Source organism: Trichechus manatus, unplaced genomic scaffold (assembly GCF_000243295.1).
Source record: "Trichechus manatus latirostris isolate Lorelei unplaced genomic scaffold, TriManLat1.0 scaffold00305, whole genome shotgun sequence".
NCBI classification, from domain to species: Eukaryota; Metazoa; Chordata; class Mammalia; order Sirenia; family Trichechidae; genus Trichechus; species Trichechus manatus.
In genome coordinates, this window is record NW_004444241.1 from 878,726 (window position 1) to 901,077 (window position 22,352).

General features: G+C 50.7%; 1 protein-coding gene across 1 annotated transcript; it reads right to left on the minus strand.

Moving 5' to 3' along the window:
• Positions 1–6,510: 6,510 nt before the first annotated feature.
• TGM1 (transglutaminase 1) lies at positions 6,511–20,915 on the minus strand. The gene is made up of 15 exons (XM_004390523.2): positions 20,528–20,915; positions 19,831–20,145; positions 19,511–19,699; positions 18,247–18,495; positions 17,763–17,881; positions 17,516–17,623; positions 16,926–17,100; positions 16,352–16,490; positions 16,102–16,205; positions 13,325–13,413; positions 12,685–12,838; positions 12,280–12,561; positions 11,975–12,135; positions 11,479–11,615; positions 6,511–6,905 (listed from the first exon to the last, which is right to left on the minus strand). Exons 2-15 carry the CDS (start codon positions 20,138–20,140, stop codon positions 6,680–6,682), a joined length of 2,442 nt encoding a protein of 813 aa, XP_004390580.1. The 5' UTR covers positions 20,141–20,145; positions 20,528–20,915; the 3' UTR covers positions 6,511–6,679.
• Positions 20,916–22,352: the final 1,437 nt, after the last annotated feature.

A 22,352-nucleotide genomic window follows, 5' to 3' on the forward strand; every position in this document is an offset into this window, starting at 1 on the left:
GATCGTGGGTAGTCTACCCTACAGGGATTTAATGAAACTGTCCTTTCTTGGGCCATCTCCTCCATTCCCAGAGATAATGGCTCCCACATCCCTGTCTCCAGCCCAGTCCAGTGTTCTGAGCCAATTCACACATTCAACCTCCCAGGGGACATCTAGTTGGAGGTCCCAAAGGTATCAAATTAGACACGTATGAAATTCTAGTTGTCTTCATTTTAAAAAATGTGCTCCTTCTCTTGGGCTGTGTTTTTGTTCATGGCACCTCTATTCACCCATGAGTCAGGCCATCACCTTTGACTGCTTTCCCTTCTCTCTGAATCTAATCCTACAAGTCTCATCAATTCTATTTCTGATGTAACCTTCAAACCCACCCCCTCTTCATTCTTACTGCTTCTATCCTATTTCAGGTTCTCCTGTCTCTCACTTTGAGAAGACTCTGGTTTCCCTGCCTCTAGCCCAATCCCTCTCTAAATTCTTTTCCATGTTGCTCTTGTCATGAATCTTGTGAAATGCAAAACTGACCCCCAAATGAAAGCTCTGTAATGGTTTCTCCTTACTTTCAGAAGAAAGTCCAATCTCCTACACATGGTAGAAGATTTTTAATCTGTCACAAACTTACTGCTCCAACCCCATTTCTTTCCCCTTTGCACTCACTATGCACCTATGTACACTCTTCATCAAACTGCATTTTCCAAATACACTGGGCTGTCTCACATTTTGTACTTTGAAGATACTGGATGATCCCTCTGTCCTTCTATGCCTCCTGGGCTTGACTTTTTCTCAGCTTTCATGGCTCATCTGATCATCGCTTCCATGAAGCCCTTCTGATTCAGCCCAGGCAAAGTCATGGGTCTCTTCTCTGGGCTCCTCAGCATCCTAGTCTGAAACACATGGGGTCGCTATTAGTGGGAATCGACTCGATGCCAACTAGTTTGGGTTTTGGTTAGCATGTGCCATAGATTGTGACTCATGTCTAAGGGAGAGAAGGTCTCTGTCCTCATGGAGCTTACATTCTAGTGGTAGAGAAACTAGAGGCCTACGGTCAGAACAGATTAACCCTGGAAAAACAGGAATTATAACACCTACCCCCGGAAAACTAAAGGAGATGATCTACGAAAGCACCAAGTTTGAGTTTAACACATAGTAGGAGCTCAACACACGTATATGTCTATTTCTCTCCAGCTGGTTGGAAAATAGCATTGTCTTCCAGTTTTTTTTTTTTCTTTTTGAGAGTTTCAAGTATTTTTGAGCCCTAACAAATAAAGGGAGCAGGGTAAAATGAACGAAAGTGAGGCAAGTTACAAAGTTGTGACGAATCCTAAGCTCTCACGATAGCAGTTTTCCCCCCAGGTGTTCAACGAAAAGAGATCCTATTGTGTTGGTGTTCAGTCTTTCTAGAAACTCATTTAACAAAATGAATCAATAGCCTGAACAGTGCTCATTGTCCTTTACCCAACACTGTAATTCTAATTTTGAAGTTTACGTTAAGAAAATAATCAAAAATGAGTACAAAGATTTATGTGCTTATACAAGGATGTTCATCATAGCAAAAAATTGGGAAAATTTATATTGCTGGGAATGGAGGATTAATTAAGTAAATCATGTCACATCTATGAGACAGAATTTGTTCATTTATTATTAAAATAAAGTACAATCCCTGGAGTCCACTTTATAAATTTGAGAAATAATTATAGATAACATCTTATAAATTATTGCTTTTAAATTTATAATCAATAAACATTTATTGTGCACCTATACACTAGGCACTGTTCTAGTCACTGGGGACACAAGTGAGTGTGAATAAGACAGACAAGTTCTCACTCTTATGGAGCTCATGTTTTAGAGGGAGGAACAGAATTTAATAAACAAATAAACATGCTAATGTTAAACATAAGTGCTATGTAGAATGCAGATTACAATGCTAACGAGATTGTGGGGCAGGAAAATGAATCAGCTTGAATGGTCAGGAAAGATCTCCCTGAGCAGGTGACATTCGAGCTGAGACCTGAGTAACAGGAGAGAGCTGGCCATGCAACCTGGGGGAGGAGAATTCCAGGCAGAGGGACCAGCAAGGGCAAAGTCTTAAGGCAGATAACAATACCTCCCTAATACAGTTTGTAAAGAGTTTGAGAAGTAGAAGGACCACATGGCCGAAGCAGAGGAAGCCAGGTGTGTGTGGAGATGAGATCAGAGAGGTCTGCAGGGGCCAGACAGGTTAGGGACCAGGTAGGTCAGCGGAGTCCCTGGGTGGTGCAAACAGTTAATGCACTTGGTTGCTATCCAAAAGGTTGGAGGTTCAAATCTACCTTGAGATGTCTCCAAAGAAAGGCCTGGCGATCTATTTCCAAAAATCAGCCATTGAAACCCCTGTGGAGCACAGTTCTACCTGTCACAATGAGTCAGAGTCAACTTGATGGCAAATAGAGGTCGGTGTAGGATTTTAGATTATTCCAAGGGTGATGGAAAGGCACTGGAAAATTTCAAGCAGGAGAGTACTGGGATTTGGTTTATAATTTAAAAGATCACTGGCTGTGTAGCAATTGGTTTACTCAGGAACACGACTGAAAACCCATCAGGAGGCTGTGGCAGTTCTGCAGGGAGAGACTATGGTGGCAGTGTAAATAGAGAGAATGACAGATTCAGATAGATTCTTGGAGGTAGAGCTTCTAATACTTACTGATGGATTGAATATTGGAGGGGAGGAAAGGGAGAAATCAAGAGTGAGTTGTAGGTTTTTGGCTTGAGCAAATAGGTCGTCATAGTAATATTGAAATTGGAAAAACTAGGGAAAGAACAGCTTGGGGGTGGAATTAAGAGCTCCAAGGGGTTACATTCAGTTTGAGAATGAATATAGGCTGTGGAGGCAGACTGTTCAAGTTCCAGTCTTATTCTAGACTGCTATATGATTTTGGACAGGTTATCTAAGCCTTTTGCCTCAGTTTCTTCTTCTGTAGAGTGGCTGTAATAATATAGCCTACCTTATGAGGTTGTTGTGAAGATTAAGGTAGTTATATATAAATAGAATAATGCCTCCATTTTTATTCACTCAACAAGTAATTATTGAGCACTTTGATGCACTAAATTCAAAAGATATAGCAGAGAAGAAAGCAGACAAAAATCCCTGCTCTCATGGAGTTCATATCATAGTTGAGAGGGGGAGACACAATAAACAAATTTGTAATTAAAATATTTAGTATGTTAGATGGGAATAAGTGCTATGGAGAATATTTAAGCAAAGAACTAAGGAGGGTAGTGGGTTGCAATTTAAAATAGGGTGGCCAGGAAAGCCCTCATTAAGATAACGATAAGGAGTCACTGAGTGGCACAAATGGTTAAGTACTTGACCACAAGCCGAAAGATTGGCGATTTGAACCCACGCAGAGGTGCCTCAAAAGACAGACCTGGCAAGCTGCTTCTGAAAGGTTACAGCCTTGAAAACCCTATGGAGCAGTTCTACTTTGCACATATGGGGTCGCCATGAGTTGGAATCGACTTGATGGCAACTAACAACAACAACAACAAAGATAGGGAATTTGAAGGAAGACCTCAAAGGAGGAGAGGGAGCCAGCCTCATGGATATCTGGAGGAAAAGCCTGTTAAGCAGGGGAAACAGCACGTCCAAAGGCCCTGAGGTGGAAGTTTCAAGGAACACCTGGAAGGTTCAAGGAACACCAAGAAGGGTGGAGCAGAATGACTGCAGAGGTGAGATCAGAGGAGCAGGGTCCACCCTGCAGGGCTCAAGGGAGGACTATGGTTTTGATTCTGACTGAGATAAGTAGCCACTGGGGGGTGTGAGCAGGTCAGTGACATGATCTGACTGACATTTAAAAACATCACTGTGCCTGCCAAGCTGAGGATAGACTGGGCAGGGGGAGGTGAAGTGAAAAAGCTCATACTTTAAGTCAAGGGAGAGAGGATGGTGGCTTGGACTAGGATGGGGCAGAACAAACTGAGAAAATTAGACAAAAAAGAAATAATATGAGATTCTATAGGAGAATTCTGATCAAAAGGGGGAAAATGTAGAACAGAATTTAAAATTTTCATGGAGTCTAGATATTCTGGAGCCATGGAGGCTGGATGAACCCTTGAAACTATTGCCCTGAGATAATCTTTAAACCTTAAATCTTAAACCAAAAATATCCCCTGAAGTCTTCTTAAAATCAAACAATAGTTTAGCATAACTACTAAAGAATGTCTGCCTTGAGCATTGTGCTCTTTTAAGATCTATCTGTATGGGATCAAATTGACAACAACTCAAAAAATTAGGAAATGTAGGGGGCAGTGAGTTATGTTAATAGGGAAGGAACAAATGGGAAAAAGAGGGTGATAATGGCTGCATAACTTGAAGAATGTAATCAATGTCACTGAATTGTACATGTAGAAATTTTTGAATTGGTGTATGTTCTGCTGTGTATATTCTCAACAACAACAACAAAAATACAATAAATTATTAAAAATTTTTAAAAAAGAAATAATACAAAGAACTAAATATATAGAATGTTGGATGGTAATTTGTGCTACGGAGAAAAATAAAGCACAGAAGGGGGACAGGGAGTGTGGAGGGTATTGCAAGTTTAAACTTTGAGATGGTGACACTGAAGCAAAGACTTAAATGAGACGAAGGAACAAGCTGTAGAGACATCATGGGGGAAGAACTCAGGCTGAGGACATAGCCAAGCTGAGACCCAGAAGCAGGAGCATGCCTGGCTGGCACTGGCCAAGGAAGCAAGGGGCCGGGGGCCTAGAATGGACTGACCCTGGGGGACAGAAATAGGTGAGGTCGGAGGTAACAGGCCATTGTGAAGACTTTGGCTTTGGGGGAAGACAGTAGAAGGTTTGAGCAGAGGATTGAGAAGATCAGATTTATCTGATCACTCTGACTGCTGTGTGAAGAACAGACTATGAAAGGGCAAAGAGGGAAGCAGGGAGAATGATGAGGAAGCAGTTGAAATAATCTGGTTGAGAAATGACAGCTGCTCTGGCAGGGACGTCGAGGTAGAGGCAATGTAGGTAGATGGTCAGATTCTCGACACGTACATATGGAAGACAGAGCCACCAAGATTTGCTGGCAGATTGGATGTGGGATGTGAGAGAAAGCAAGAGTCAAGGATGACACCACACAAGTTGAGACCACACAACTAAAAAGATGGAGTTGCTATTTACTGAGATGGGAGAGGCTGCAGGAGGACATACTGGAGGAAGGTCAGGAATTGGATTCTGGACATGTTACACTGGGGCTGGGGTGTCTATTAGACGTCCAGTAGAGATGCTGAGAAGGCAGATATACAAGTTTGAAGTTCAAGGAAAAAGCAGGGCTAATGGCACAGTTAAGTGCTTGGCTGCTAACAGAAAGGTTGGCTGTTGGAGTCCATCCAGATGCATCCTGGGAGAAAGGCCTGGGGATCTACTTCTGAAAAATCAGCCACTGAAAACGCTATGGAACAGAGTTCTACCTGGACACACACGGGGTCACCATGATCGGAACTGACTTGACAGCAACTGTTTTTGTTTTCTTTTGTTCTGTGTTTTGGAGATATAATTAATTCTGGGAGCCAGTGGTCCTTAAAACCCTGTGACTGGATGAGATAACAGGCAGAGTGAGGTGGGGTAAGAGAGCAAGCCTGTGGCGTAACCACACAGCACTCTGAGGCTAAGCAAAGGAGGAGGTGCCAGCCAAGGAGATTCAGAAGGGTGAGATCTGAGGAGAACCAGGCGAGAGGTGGCCTGGAAGCCAAGGCTATTATCCAGTCATTAAAAATCATGTTTTCAAAGAATATTTAATGTTGTAGGAAAATGCTCACCATAGGTGAAGTAGGGGAAAATCAGCATATGAATCATAATGTTAACAGTTATTTTCTCTAAATGGTGGTGGTGGAGGGTTATTTTTACTTTTTTCTTTGCAATTGTTTATATTTTCTTTATTTTCAACACTGAAGATGCATTACTTTTATAAAAAAACAAAAACTTATACACGAATATTTGAAAATAAATAGTGGAAGTTGGCTTTTGCTGTTCAGAGAGTACTTCAGCCTGTCTCTGCCTTGACCACGTGCCTATGAAAGGGAATTTAGATCCTTCTCTCCCATGGTGGATGCTGTGGAAGGACAGCATTCCTCCCCACCCCAGGGGGCTTCAAGAGGGCTTTGGTCAACAGCAGCACCCTGGGGTGGGGGTGCTGGTCAGGTAAAAATTGAAGGCTGCTGGGGTGGGGGGTTCCTGTGGCAGATGACAGCACTGAGAAGTTATTGATCTGTCAATGAAGTTGAACTTTAAAATTGACTACTAATCATAGTAATGATAAAATGTATAAAGAACTTAAAATTATTTAGCAAAATTTTAGATTAAAAAAATTGGATGCTGTGCTGATGCTAAAGTTGGCCCTATCTCAGGACCTGCTGAGCCAATACCATCTGAACCTGCCAGCCATGCCAGGGGTGCCACAAATGCCATGTCCATCCTGTGGGCTCACACTCCTTGGCCTTTCATGGACTGACAGATGGACAGAAGAGCAGCTTCATGAAAAAAGTTTATTAGGCCACCAACAGCAAGTGAAGATCGGCTCCCTCCCCAGGTACAAGGGCCTCCCCACTTGAGCCCCTGCGGAGCCACTCTGCAGGGGGCCCCTGCTTTGGGGCAATGTCCTTGCTCATCTGAATCCAGTCCCATTGCTCCTGGCCCAGAGCTAAGCCCCACCTCGAGATGCCATAGGGATGGTCTCCCCAGAGTGACTGTCGCCTCCAGTGTCTGAGAAGCCCCTGCCTCCAGAGGCCGGGGCCACATCCACCTGGATGACACCGTGCACCTGGGAGATCTGTGGGCTGTCCAAGCTGGCGATGAGCTGGCGGGGGCCTGGCCGCACAGGCACAAACGTCTGGCGCAGTGTCACCGTCTCGTTGCCCCCGATGTCCCTGAGGGCAGAGACAGTGTTATGGGTCTGTGGTGACTGGAGTAGGGAGGTAAGGAAGGATTGGTGGTAGTCGGAAAAGAAGGAGCAGGAGGTGGAGTCACAGAGGCATTTCTGGGTTCAGCTGGAATCTCCACATCGACAACCAGGACAAAGACTGAGCCCAGACCGCACAGCCAGATAGGGAGACACCCACCTGATTTCCACCTGAGCTGGAAATCTTTCCATCATCAGGGATCCTCCCTCCCTGCTCCCATTCCACCTGCACAAAGACTGTGGACGTCACCCCAGAGGTCCCCCACTCTACCTCACTGCTCCTGCCCAGCCAGAGCCTCCCCCACCTCACCTGGGGATTGCTAAGACAAAGAAAACTTCAAAACAAGACCTTGGGGCCCAACACAGTATTGCCAAGTTCTGTCAGTTTTTCCAAGAAAGAAAGTTTAAGAAAATTAATTATCCTCTACTATGATCATCTTTCCAAAGAAGAGCATTTTAATGCACCAAAATATTTGAAGGATATTATCTCAGAAAAAAAGGAAAGCCCTTCCCAAGAACAGATATTTGGCAACTGTAACAGTGTGTATGTATGTAAGTGAGAGAGAGAGACAGAGGGACAGAGAGAGCCTCATGTGTATGTATACACACACACACACACACACACGCACGCACACACACTACAACATCTTTATTTCCCTCCTTTTCGTGAACCTCTAAAAGTCCATTCCCAAAAGCATCCCTCTGGGAATCACAATTTCACCAGACTTTAACTGGCCTCCTTGACTCCAATCTCATTTTTCCAATCTATTCTCCTAACCACTCAGAGGTGAACTAAATCTTTCAAGGTCTTGGCTTCCTTGGTGTTTCTGAGATGAAGTCCCAGCTCCCTAACCTGCCACACAGGCTTGCTCTGACTCAGCCTGCCTACCTGAACAGCCTCATCATCTCCCACCATTCCTCCTGCCTCCAGCCCCACTGAACTGCTTCCCCTTTCCCTCACTCACCTCCATGTTCATCCCTTGCAGTCTTTGCGTTCCATGGAATGAGCCCCAGTGCTCCCTCACCACCTTGGGCTGTCCCGTGAATGCCTAGTTGTCCACCAAGGTCCAGCTCCCACCACTTCCTCAGTGAGGGCTCTCTTGAGCACCCTTCCCTCAGGAAAATAAATCCTGCCCCTCCTCAAGCTCCTCCAGCAATCTGCACTTGTGCTTTATAGACTGAACATGATTGCATTTATACTGAAAATGCTCTTACCTGTTAAAATCTGTCCTTTCCTGTCTCTGCCTAAACCCTCACCTCCAGCTGCTTACTTGACCCAAACCTACCTTGCGGACCCTCTCTGGTGCCAGACCCCAGGCAGATACCACAGCCCTCCAAGGGAGTGAGCAACAGCTTAACTCCAGGACCAGCTTTCCTTTGGGCTAGGCATCTGGCTCAGAGCTGGCTTCCCTGGACTGCTCTGTATTCCTTTCTCAACTACCTGTTAGCTGTGCGGTTTAGGACAAATTGCTTAACTTCTCTGGTCCTTGCTTTCTGGCCCATAAAATGGAAATGAATGTAAAATGAGGGGGTGGGACCAGATGGTCTTGAAGATGCCTTTGAACTCCATGAAGGAGGGAAGCAGAGGTTAATGGGAACCTGGTGTCCTAAAATATAATATATCATGATAGGAAGTCTATAAATTAAGACAATAACTTAACATATGTGTTATGTTCTGACTGGTTATAATCCGTGTTTTTAATTAGTGCACATGTTTCCATAACCCTATGAGGCAGTTCTACTCTGTCCTATAGGGTCACTATGAGTGAGAATCGACTTGACAGCAACAAGTTTTACATGTTTCCACAGATACAATGTTAAAGGTTGTGTAGTCCCAGGTCAGCCTTCAAAAGTCTATTGAAACCATATAATAGAACTACAATATTTTATGGCGTCCCTGGATGGCACAAATAGTTAAGTACTCAACTACTAGCTCAAAGGTTTGTGCTTTGAACCCAACCAGAGGCTCCTTAGGAGACAGGCCTGGTGATCTGCTTCCAAATGGTCACAGCCTTGAAAACTCTATGGAGCAATTCTACTTGGCACCCATAGGGTCATCACGAGTTTGAATTTACTTGACGGCAACTAACAACAACCTTTAATTATAACATCATTCTAAGAGAAACTGCTTTCCAGGTTCCAACTGGAAATGTCAAGATCTCTCTCTGCTCTTGTCTTAGCGTCAGGTGAGGCCTTTGCCACATACCTGTTTGTGAGTTTAAGATGAGTACAAGTTAGCTGTTATAAGCTGGAGCCTGTCTTTAACTGAGTGTAGGTAATGAAACCAGCTCTCAGAGAAGGGCACCAGAATTTAGGCATCCAAATGAACACTGTCCTTTAATTTTGCACGTGTTCCACCTATGTTGCCGGTGTTTGAAACATTTTTTAGAACTCCTCTTGAATTTTTCTTTGGAGTAATTTAAAACAGATAACACACACACACACACACACACACACACACGCACTTATGTCCACATGCACACACACACACTCATAGACCAGACAGTCTGTTCCTCCTTTACAGCCGTGCCTCAATTTTTGACCGAAAAATGCTATTACTCAACTTGCTCGCTTACCTTAGTAATTAGTCTTAGTTCTAAATGACTTCAGGCTGTTTCCCCAAGGTCAAATGTACCCCTCGAGGAGGGAGATTGGCCCCTCTTAGGACATTCTAAAGAGTATGATTCAGGCTCTGGGGGAAATTCCGGAGAAGAGTTTGGAACAGACTTCCAGCTTCCCACGGTGGCTGCTTTGGTGGTGACAACAGTCATCTGGACAAGTAAGTTCTGGAATGTTTATTAAATGGCCAGTCACCACGCTTGGGCGCCACGCCTTGTGGTACAATGGGGTTCCATACCACAGCCTTTGATGTGCAAACGAGAGTCAAAGTATCACCCATCTTGGAATCTAACATACCTGAACCAACAGCTCAAGGATGTCCCCCACAATGATGCTCTCAACTGTCCCGGAGGCCCCGGCCCAGGCTCACAGCAACCAAGGAGCCACAGAACATCAAAGCAGGCCTTGCCTTGAGAAACCATCATCCAACCCTCTCATTTATGACCTTCAAATGGGAAAGGCTCGTGCGAGCCCACAGCTGGGGAGGGGGTCCAGCTCTCCTGATGCTCAGCGCAGTGGTCCTTTCCTGATTCCCAAGCAAGGGCAAGAGTCAAAGGCCTGGCGGAGGTTGGTGAGGGGAGTCCAGCTCGCCAGAATGGGGCAGGGGGGACCCCCATCATGGTGGGTGCTGAGAGATTCCTTCAGGGGAAGGCCAGCAGGGCAGCCACCTGGGAGTCTCATTGACACTCTCCAAGACCCTTGTAGGGTGGCACAATGGATCATATACTCCCCAGGGACTCAGGGTGGGGCAAAGTATCAAGATAGCAATCCTCACAGCCTCGGTCTGATGGTCAAAGAGGAGGCTACCCCAGAGAGAGCCTGATGTATGTGGGGATGGGCAGGTGGTCAGTGGTCCTCTGTTTCTCCTCCCCATACCCGTTCCATAGGCCACAGCTTTCCCTCGGGTGCCCTCTGCCTAAAGAGGAAAATGCCTGTCCCTGTCCCCAGGAAGCTGTTCTGAAAGTCAGCCTCTGGCTTTCCCTACTTTCCTTCTGTGCTTTACCTGGGTAGGGACATAGTGGCATGTGTGAGTCTATGTCAGAGATGACAGCCACTGGCTGCAGGCCCAGGGGCACAAGCACTGTGTGTGCCCTCACTGCGCACTGGGCCTTACCTAATCTGGGGCCAGGCCCAGGTGGGTTGGGTGAACGGTAAGGCATGGAGCCCTGTCCTCTGGAACTGCCACTTGGCCCTCAGGGCAAAGACCAAGCCAAGGGCTTGAGAGCCTGTGCATGGTCCAAGTCAAAGTGGGAAGAGCAGAGTCTGCCCCTCTGAGCTTCGAGAGCCAGTGAGACCCTAGCTATCAGCTTTCCCAACTATAAAGTGGGCATGATGATGGCGATAATAAAAATAACACCTACCAAGTGAGCGCTTACTTTGTGCCAAGCACTACGCTGAATCACTGAATGCTTTACGTGCATCATCCCATCTAATTCTCACAACCAACCCTAGGAGGCAAGTACTATTGTTACCCTCACTTTATAGATGAGAAAATGGAGGCTTAGAGAAGATAAGCCACTTGCCCAAGGGCACATAGCCAGTGCAGGATGGGGCTGGGAGTTGAACCCAGGTAGCTTTGCTACTAATCACACGATGATTTCTAATACACTTTAGAGGGTTTTTTTGATCTCCAGATGAGACAATGTTCCTGAACATGCCTTGTCAACTCTTGGTGCTGGGCAATGGTTAGTTAGTCTTTACACAGATTCCCATGTAAAGATGGCGAGGCAGGGCAGGGACACAGAGCACAGAACCAAGCATACAGCATGTCTCCTTAAACATGGCTGGACTGAACGGAGTCAGGAGGTAGTGCTGGCTGACTCCCAGCTGCCTTGTTGGATCCTGACGGAACAGACCTGTCCCGACTGAGAGAACAAGCAAAGCTGAGCTGAGAGGTAGGCGGGAGGAGAGGCCAGACTCACCCGACATTGAGGATCTTGGGTCTCTGTAACCCGGAGCCCTCGAGTCGGAAGACGACGTTGGTGAGGGTGACAGGCAGGGGGTTCCTGAAGACAATCTGTACTTCGCACTCCTGGCCAACCACTGCTGCTCCCAATAACTGAGAAGGAAAGAGGTCCACCCCCACATCAGGGACCCTCGCCAAACACATGGCGATCACACTCCAACCAGAGAGAGAAACTTAGTAGAATCAAAACCTTTCCCTGAGCCCCACATTTCTGCCCCTCAGAGAAGCCTTGGTCTGCTCCCCAAAAGCCAGAGAGGAAACTCCTCACTCGCCAAACAAGGTTACCACATACGAGATCCCATTTTACAGATGTGGAATCTGAGAGCCCAGAGGCAGGCCCCGACCTTCCTTGCCTGGAATAGCTCATCAGGCCATCCTGCTCCTGGCTTAGTACCCTCTCCCCTTCTCCTCTTATTTCCCTGACCACCACTCTCTGACTACCCCTCGCTCACCGTGAGGGAGAGGTCTGGGGTGCGGAGACGGAAGGTATGCTGCTTGGCCAGCACCTGCCCGCTCTCCTTGACGTGGCCTGAGACATTGAGCAGCATGGCCCCCTGGTCTACAAGATGGGACCGGTATTCCTGGTAGGCCACAGGCATGACGACACGTTCCGCTGGGGAAGAGACATAGCATCACCCAGGCCTGCTTCCTCAGACACAGCCTCCCCCAGGCTGCTCCCCACTGCTCCCGGGATCTCTATGTCCACAGTTGTGGGGTGCCGGCCATCCTGGGGCAGGGCTGGGTCAGGAGCACTTACAGGCCCCTGGTGCCAGCACCGCTTCCTTCTTGCTGTCCTTGAAGACAGGCCCGGTGACACCCGTGTAGAAGGTGACTGAGAGGTAGAGGTGCAGATTCACTGTGCGGTGGCTGCTGCCACGATTGCTCAGCACCACACAGACCGTCAGATCCTGCCCCATCACTGGGTCCTGTGTCTCCACCTGCACCACCACATCCTCAGCTGAGTTGCTCATGGCATACACGTTGGGTTTGCTGCCGTGGGCAGCTGCTGTCTCCACTGCCTTCCGCTCTGCCTCCGAGCCTAGGAGTTGAGAGTCAGGGTGAGGTTACAGTGACCACTGGGGGTGGGCTGACACTCAGAGGGAGTGATGGGAAGGAGTGCTCAGCTTGGGGCCCTGGGCTGAACAGGGTTGGGGAATAGTACCTTCCGGGTGCTTATAAAGGTGGGTAATGTCATCCCGCATGTTGGAGCCGATGGCCTTCGTAGTGATGAGCGTGCCTATGGCCTTCTCCTCCACGTACACAATCTTGAAGCTGCCGTCGTCCTGCCGCTGCCAGTATACCTTGTCACTGTTCACCTGTTGGGCATGAGTGGAGGGTTGTAAGCCAGAGAGTCTGGGGGCAGGCCTGACCCCTGGCTGCCTTCCCCGGACCCCAGGAGCTGCAGGGCATGGCTGAGTCCCTAGGCTAGGAGCTTCCTGGCAGACCCCAACAGGTGGATTTTCCAAGCTGAGCCAGACGAGTCAGGCAGAGCAGGGAAGAAGCTGGTCTGGGAGGCTCCTTGCAGTGCATTTTGGCATTAATAACAGTAATCCCTTATGCTCATTCACTGGCTTTATGACTTATAAAGCAGTTTCATACCCATTGTATCTTTTGATCCTGAGTACAGGAAGCATGGCAGCCTTTTACAGTTGAGGAAACTTAGACTCATAGAATGAGTGACTTGGCCAAGGTCACGCAGCTAGTCAGTCAGTGGGGAAGTCAGGACCAGAGCACCTAGGACCAAGGCCGGCGCTTTGGCCACTCCAGATGGGCCAGAAAGGCACCTGGGGCACAGCCTTTACCTCAGCAAAAATGAAGGATGTGTCGTACTTCATATAGACCAGGCCATTCTTGATGGACTCCACAGAGCAGGGGCCACAGCAGAAGATGCCTAGGGGAGTGAGGGCAGGGCAGGCCAAGAGGGACCCTTAGATCCTGGGCAGAGGCCCACATGGGGCCCTAACCCTACCCACTAGGCACAGTGCCCACTGCCTGGTGGCCTCTGGAACAAGCCCAGCAGTTCTCACCCAAACAGTTGGGGTCAGCTGCCACCCAGTCCAACCCAGGGAGGGAAAACAAAGAAGAGAACAGGTCTGTTTGGCTCTTACTTGGCTTTCCTCAGCCTAGGCTGCTCTGCTGGGGGCTGGGGTGGGTGCAAACGTGTGACAGTAGAGAGAACACAGTTGGCTGCGGAGCTGAGTGACAAGCCTGCCTTGATAATCAAGTCATTGACACACTCTTCCTAGACAGGCTAGGGCTGGATGTCTATTATCTGTGGTCCCCAGAGCACAGGACCCCCATTCCTTCAGGACCAACCCCACGCCTACCGTGGTTCTGCTTGCTGACTGCGAGTGCACTGATACCACTACCACCACTCCAGAAAGATCCAGAACAACCCCTCAGCTCTGCAGCCGTGTCCTGTCTACTAGAGGGTGGGAGGGGATCTAGTGGTAAATAGAATCTTTCCTTATTGTACTCAGAGGGCTTCCTAGAGGAGGTGGGCTAGCAGGGAGGGTAGGTTTGGCAGAAGAGAAAACAATAAAAAGTTAGGACCATTCAGCAGAAAAATATCTTAGACATCACCTGGTCCCATGCCCTTTTTACAGATGAGAAAACTGAGCCTCAGTGAGGTGAAGTAGATGCCAGAATCTCACAGAACAGTTGGATACAGAGAGAATGGAAGGAGCTAACAATTACTGAATTTTATCTTCTATGTTCCAGGTATGCTGCTGGGTTCTTGGCTATATAATTTCTCACTTAATCCTCCCAAACCAACCAGAAATGAGAAAACTGAGGCTACATACCTATATGGTATATTGTTGTTAGTTGCCATCAACTTAATTCCAACTCATGGTAACCCCAAGTGTGCAGAGCAGAATTGCTCCATAGGATTTTCAAGGCTGTGACCTTTCAGAAGCAGATCGCCAGGCCTATCTTCCAAGGCTCCTCTGGGTGGTTTCAAATTGCCAACCTTTAGGTTAGCAGCTGAGCACTTAACCATTTACCTCACCCAGGGACTCCATGTGGCATATAATCAGCCCCATATTACACACAAGGGCACCAAAGCCCAAAGGGACAAAGTACTGGCCCTAGATCATGCATCTAAGAAGTGACCAGGCTGGAATCAAGCCCATCTGGCCAGTGCCATACCCCCTGCCTTCCGCCTGCCCACCACTTCCCAGGGTGGCGGTCAGAAGTCAGGTCTCCAGTGTCCTGGGCCAGGTTGTTCCAGCACTGCATACATGGCTGGGCTGCAGAACCAGGGGACACTGTTACACAGGTGATTGAGAGGGAGGGGTCTGGCCAGAGACCAGAGGAGGAATGCAGGCTAGGCGAGGGAGACATGCCGTGACCCAGGCTGAGGAGGGAAGAGCAGGAATGAAGGTAGCAGCAGGCTGGGATGCCTGGAGCTGGAGTTTCAAGGTGGGAAGGGGGTGGGAAAACTGTTTGAAGACAAAGCATACAGGTTTCATTTTTGCAGAAACATGTCTATGTGGATCCAGAAAAGAGACTGGTAGGTTATGTCAACAGTAATTATATCTTAGGGCTGGGTTATAGAGGCAGTTTTCTTCTTTGAACCTGAGCCTGTGGTTTTGCTATCCTGTACATGTAACTCAGTGTGAGCAATGGACAGTCAGAAGAAGAACTTGGTGAAAGTGAGAGTGAGTGTGGAAAAGCTTGACGGTCAGGAAACTGGATTCGCTCTGCTGCTGACCTGCTGCTCTGGGCTCCAGAGAAAGTCACGTCACCTCTCTAGGGCTCAGTTTCCCATGTGTCCTACAAGGGGCTTGGAATGGTTTCCAAACCTGGCTGATCTTCAGCGTCAACAAGAGAACTTTCAGAAACATAGATCCCTAGAATCTGCCCCATGAAAGTCTGATGCAACAGGTCTGGGGTGGGATCTAGAAATTTGCTTTAAAAAGAAAACAGGACAAAAAAAAATCCCAAACCTCCCGATAAATAACAAGGAAAGTTTGCATTTTGTGTTATTCAATTCCATACTTTTTTTTCTGCTAAGCATGTATTATTTATAATAATGGCTGTTTTAACTTTAAAAATATATATCTAAGTAAAAGGTCTTTCAATTAATTATCTCCAGGATATATAATAAGCAAGTAAGAACAGTGGATCTGTGGGGGAATGAAACCATTCACTGAATACTCTTGAATCTTTTGAATTTTGAACCATATATGTACATTAACCATTATAAATAAATAAAACTTAGGCCAACAGATAGTTACATAAAAAGGTGAACATAAACTAACAGCCTTACAGGTGATTCAGGTGATAAGTCAGTTTTAGGAACCAAACCAAAAAAAACCAAACCCATTGCTGTGGAGTTGATTCTGACTCATGGTGACCCCGTATGTTGCAGAGTAGAACTCCATAGGGTTTTCTTGGCTGTAATCTTTCTGGAAGCAGATTGCCAGGCCTTTCTTCCGCAGTGTTGCTGGGTGGGTTCGAACCATATGGGGTTAAAGGACTTGGCTCTAAGTCCAGTTTAATGCTGACACTCTGGAGTGTGTTATCAGGTGGGGGAGGGAGAGGGTCAATTTGGGGTGCAGGGGCCAGGCCTCACCACTGCTGGTCTCCTGGGGTGTGGCATCCACCACCTGCCACCCATCGAAGCCTGAGGGCAAATCTGGCCTCTTCATCCAGCAGTCATTCCACACATGAAAGTTCCTGGGATGGATGCCAAGGGAGTGCTGCGTCTGAGCATCCCGTCCAAGTCCTCCCAGCCCACCCTGCCCCTGCTTGTCCCTCACCACCAGCCCTCGGGTCACTCATCCTCACTAGGCATGGGCAGTCCAGCACCAGCCCAGCCTCACCAAACAGAATCATGATTCAGGTGCTCAAGTGGCTTCATGTTCTCATCAAAGTAGATGTCCATGGTGAGGGACGTGTCTGTGTCGTGTGCAGAATTGAAGTTGGTAACAGTCCGAGTGGCCAGGCCCAGGCAGCGCAGCACTGCATAGGAGCCGGGGGCAGGGGTCAGGACCAGTGTCAGGGCAGGAGTAGGGGGCAGGGGAGGCATCAGGTCAGGAATATCAGGTAAAAAGTTAACTGGGATTGTCAAGCTGGGCTTGGACCACCAGGGTCAGGGGTCACCAGGGTCAGGAGGCCTTCTGGGTCAGAGAGTGCTGGGGTTAGGGGAAGCCAGGCTTCCTGCTGGCTCAGTCCCTTCCTGTCCCTTCTCCCTCCTCTCCCTGAGGCCTCTTCCTGTTGTTAACACTAATTCATGATAATTAAGGCCAGCCTACATCTATCCTCCCACTCCTCCACCCCACCACCCTGGCCTCCCCGCACTGTAGCCACGGCTGGGCCAGGCTGGGCAAGGGTGGAGCCTGGCTTCCCTCCCTCTCCTTGTCAGCCAGGCCACTCCTGTCCTGGTCGCTTCACTACCTGTGGTGGTCACGCCAGCAAAAACCCAGCACTGGCCATAGGGGACGGAATAGCCAGTGCGTAGGTAGCTGAGTAGGATTTCCACGCTGCCCACCCACGCTGATGGGTTGGTGCCTTGGGAGTATTCGCCAGACCAGTTCCCAATCAGGACGCCATTGTCATCCAGGGAGTTTACCTGCCCAGGAGAGGAGGGGCGTGTTGGGGAAAGATTAGGTCCAGTCATGTCCAGTCCAGCCCAGCCCCTGACTGTGTAGCCACCCCTAAATGCCTCAGGATCTGGACATCAACCAGAGCCCCACCTACCCTCTATTGAGCCATCTACCCCCACCCTCCCATCCCTGGTCTGACACAGGAATGTGATTCTGGGGTGTGCCAAGTGTGGAGTTTGGCCCTGCATTCCACAGGAGCTAGGAAAGGAGCCAGGAAGGGGGGACCTGGGGCAGGCAAGAGAGGGAAGAGGAGGTGTGATACCCCTTCTCCCAATATCCTTTGCAAGGTCAGGGACAGGGCTGGGGGTCTTGGAGGACTCCAGAAAGGGCAGGGTGGCAGCAGGCAGACACAGTAGAGCTCAGAGACACAAGAGTGCTCACCATGGCGGAGACGACCCGGGAGACACTGATTGGATCCCCGCGGCCCCCATACGGCATCCCCCGCCGGTCCAGGATGTACAGACAGGCGTCCAGCACCCCATGGTCAAACTGAACAGAGGGAGGGCACATGTGACTATGGCCCGCTGTGGCCAAGCTCGAATTCCAGGCCAGCACCTTGCTCCCCTTCCCCCTGCACCCCTGCCTCTAGTGCTCCTGCATGCAGGGGCCAGGGGTTCCTGACCAGTACCTGGCCGTAGTTCCAGGTGCGCTCTCCAATCTGCGCTTCAGTCCCGTAGTAAATTCTCCCAGACTCATTAAGCACATACTCCTGCCTCCAGTCCTCGCGGTCCACGTACACGATGTCCTCTGTGCCACCAGAACACACGAGCTTGGCTCCCTTCAACTCTCTCCCTGGGCCCCACCAGCTCCTGGGCCAGTTTTGCAGGACTCAAAGTCCACAGAGAGAGGGAGAGGAAGCCCCTAGCCTGAGGGACTGCTCCCAGGAAGGATGGAGAGTGGTCATAACCAGGGCTCTTCACCAGGAGAGGTGAAGCTGTGTGACCTTGGGCTGGTCACCTTTCTACACTGAAACTAGGTCTCCTCACCAGGACAAGGGGAGGCTGGCTTCTCCTAGGGCAAGGCACTCAAGTGCCCAGCCTGATCCTGGGGAAGGATACCCTGCCCTGCTCTGCTGTCCCCTCTACCCCTGCTTCTGACTTCAGCAAGCTTACCTGGGCACCAGGGGTTGAAGAGGATGTAGATCTCGTTGCGGGGGTCAAAGGGCAATTGGAACTCTCCGGCGTCTGAGCGTGTGCGTACCGTGAATTGAAACTTGCCGATGATGGAGTTGGGGGAGGTGTGGACCCGCAGGTTCAGATTCTGCCCATTGGCCTTGGTCACCTGGGCCTTCCAGCCCCCACTGCCCCCCTTACCCACCGGGATGATCACGTGGGTGCCCTTGCCCACTTCAGGGTTGTTGCCTAGAGTGGGGGAAGTAGCAATTAGCTGGTGAGGCCTCCCAGAGGAGAGGGGATGGAGTCTTAGACTTCTCCCAGCCCCACCCAGCATTGTGTATGAGCCAGTGTGTGTGTCCCTGAGTTGGGTCATCGCTTTAATCTGTGACAGTCTCTCTGAGAGCAGCTCTGTCCCCACCCGATGCACGCCGGCAGGTTGGGGCAGGGCCCAGTCCAACATCCCAAACCTGTTCCCCTGACACTGAGCTCAGAGGTGGGAAGGAGAGTTACCAGGGCCACTGTCACCCTCCTGCCTGCCTCACTGTCCCAGTGCCTGGGCTGGAGGAGCAGAGTCACCTGGCTGGGTTCAGGTCCCCCTGCCCATGTGAAAGGGCAGTCCGGGTGCTGACAGACAACCCTACCTGCTCCCTGGGGCTGCAGCCTCCAGGGCCCAGGGCATCCCTGCTGGAGGTGCTGGGGATATCTGGTAAATTAGAGGCTGGGGTGGGCAAGGTCAGGCCCTAATCAAAGGGTATGAGGAGTCTCCTGCCCTCGGCAGTGGCGTAATCACCAGCCTTAGCAGTCAATGGCCAGCCACCAAACAACGTAGTGAGGGAGACACATGCCCTGGGCCATGGGGACAGAGAGACAGAGACAGAGTTGAACAGAAAGAGTAGAGAGGGAGCCAGCTACACCCTGGAGAAAGACAGCAGACCTAGAAAGAAAGACACACAGAGCGACGCTGAAGGAGACATGCAGGCAGGCCAGTGAAGAGGAGATACTTGCAGAGAGATGGCTCTGGAAGCTTGAGGAAGGAGAGCTTGGGAACACAGTGACACCATGCCTCTTCCTGAGACACACACACCTAGGGACACACTTGCACCTCACTTACCTGGTAGCCTTGAGGAGTGGGGCAGGGGAGGAGCCTAAAGATGCCTCTTTGACCCTAATGCCAGGGCTGGGAAGCCCTGCTAGCCACCCCTCCACAGAATCTGGGGCCTTCACCCTTCCTGGCCCCTGGCATGCTGCAGGCCCCACTGACCAATGAGCAGCTCCAGGGCGATGTGATCCGAGGACTCATAGGGCCGGGACAGGAAGAGGACTATGTGGAAAGGCTGCCCACGACGCACAATCAGCTCGTCATACTCGAACTCGTCTGTATGATGCTCCTGGCGGTTCTGGTCTGAGTGTGAACTCAGCAAATTCACACCGGTCACCACCAGCATGCCCTCTGCAAGGCCACAGTTCCGGGTCAGCGAAGCCCCCTCATTAGCCTCCCAGCCCTCCAGAGACGTCAGAATGAGTCTCGGGCCCTATTAAGGTCCCTCAGCTCTCTGATAAGTTGGACAGGCCGGGCCTCACCTTGGATGGTGCCGTCTCCAGCTGTGTTCACACCTGTGCCTCGGGAGCCAGGCTGGCGGGAGTCTGAGCCTCGGGAGTCAGGTCTGTGACCCCCAGAGCTGGACCCTGGACCCCTGGAGCCAGACCCTCCGCCCCAGTCATCATCTGCATTCCGGCATGAGCAGCAGCCAAAGCAGCGAGCCCAAAAGGAGCTGCTGGAGTGCCTGGGATGTCTGTCTGGCTCCGGCTCTGGTTCTGGCGAAGGCGTGTCAGTGGGCTGCCAGGGGCTCCCACCCCATCGGCCCATGTCCGACCGAGGACCGTTCATCATTGTGCCTGTAAGGGAGAGGCAGGGGGCTCTGAGCACACTCCCAGAGAGTAAAGCCACCCGGAAACCTCCTTATCCCGGACACCCCATTCAGTCCAGCTCTATCCAGAGCTGATTCAGTCCCAGCCAGATGAGAAAATCTGATCTAGACCCACCCAGAGACCCTCCCCAAAGACCCCATTCAGACTCACCCAGAGAAGCTTCCCACTCTGCAGAGAGGAGCCTTCCCCTCCGCTCCTCACACTGATGCCCACCAAACCATGTCCAAAAACCAGACGCCCAATCGACAAACCCACTCAAGAACCCATCCCAGGAAACGTTCCGAGTCCCTTCGCAAGCGCCTGTCACAGCCTCAAGACCCAGTCAAGCAGACCAGAGTCCCCAGTGTACCTGTGCCAGCTCTGTGAGTCCTAAACAGTCCCTCTGTCTAGTGGTCCAAGCTTCTGGGACTGCCTATTTCTTAGCAGAGATCCCTCAAAGCTCCTCGCAAAAGGCCGTGGATGGCGTCGGGGTCTGGGTCTTTGGCACCCTCACGTCAGGTCAACCCGGCGCGGGTCCACCGGGAGGGGCGGGGTGCAGCAGGTGCCCGGAGCCTGTGCGGGTCTGGGGTGCCTCTTCTCGGGGTCAGGGAGCCCGCTGGGGCTGAACCCACCTGGCCAGGAGCCCCTCACCTGGTGGCTGCGTTGGTGGCAGCAGCGCTGAGTCCCGGAGCCGGGGTAGAAACAGGTCGGAACTGATGGGATGGGACTGGACCCACTAACAGGCTGGACGCCACCACGAATGCAAGGGGTGGGGCAGGCCGTCGATGATTTATGAGGGGGAAGGAGGAGTCGCGCTGCTGGGAAGAGGAAGCTTGCCACACGGGTGCGGTTCCAACCTCCCTACCCCTCACACACCCAGGAAGAGCTCCAGGGCCTCTGAGGGCTTTCAGGAGATAGGAACAGAAACTGGGACTGGCTTCCTCTCCCCCTTCGAGAAACTGGGATAATGCAGGGGTGGATGGAGCAGGAGCTACGGAGGGGGCTGGGCCGGGGTCTGTCAGAGCTGAGGCCAGGGTGAAAGTGGAGGGGCCTCAAACCAGTAGGATTCCTGCTAGACTGGCTGTGTGAGGAGCAGGGGAGAAGCCCTGAGCTCCATGGACAGGAGCCCCCTTCCATCCACACCACTGCCCAGAAGATCCTGTTACCCAGCTCAGGCTGTCTGGCTTGCTCTCACTGGCCCAACCGCTGGACTCCCCTATAGCCAAGCGAGGCGAGGCTCTGTGAAACTGGCCCATGGGCCTGCTCCTGGGACTTAGGGAAGTCCTGGGATCCCAACTGCAGACAGGTGACATCAGCAGCTAGGCCCACAGACTGGCTCCACCAGCCAGCCCCTGACCTGCCGGCTCTACCAGATCCTGATCCTCCACCCACCTGTCCCTTCTTCCTCCAGCTGCTCCACAGCCCCTAGCATGAGTGGGCTGCCCCTAGCTGCTCATGCCCCTCCAAGTTAGGGGAATAGGGAGTGTCAGAGTAGGATCAATCTCTTCTTTGTCCCCCTGGCCTGGGGATTTGAGGGAGACTTAGACCTTTGCTCTCTGGTTTAGGTGGAAGCTGAGGCCCCCTCCCCAGGCTGCAGAGTACCCCCTTCCCTCACTGAGAGAAGAGTCTGGTCAGCTGGAGTTGAGGAGTTTCCCTCTTCTTCACCCTAGAATTCCTCCTGGGAATCCTGACCAACTGGCTTTGGGCACCTGCCCTGTGAGCATCCCAACTCCACCCCTGCACTGGGGAGACACATGGATGCCACGGAGAGAACCCCAAGGCAGAGAGAAGCCAGGCATCTTCAGGGAGGCTCTCCTAGGAGTTCTTCAGGGGGATGGGGCCTCTTCCCTCCACCCCACTGGTGTCCCAACTCTGCCTACAGGCAAAAGACAGTGAAAACAGGGTTGGCAAGAAGAGACAAGGAAGCAGACTCGAGGAGAGGCTGAGTTTGGTGATGTATGAGGCAGGGAGGTGCCTTGGGAGGTGGGGACAGAGGCTCCAGCACCTGGCAGGCAGTCCTCCACACCCACACTGCCCTTTTCCTGTCCAACTCCAAGCCCCAGAACCTGGTGGGGGGGTCTGCCTCCACCCAAACACCCTCAGAGGACATACCACTGGAAATAAAAATTCCAGGCAAGTGAGGCAGGTCAGCCAAAGGGCTTTGTGGAGGGGCTGTTTGTACATCACTGTGGATA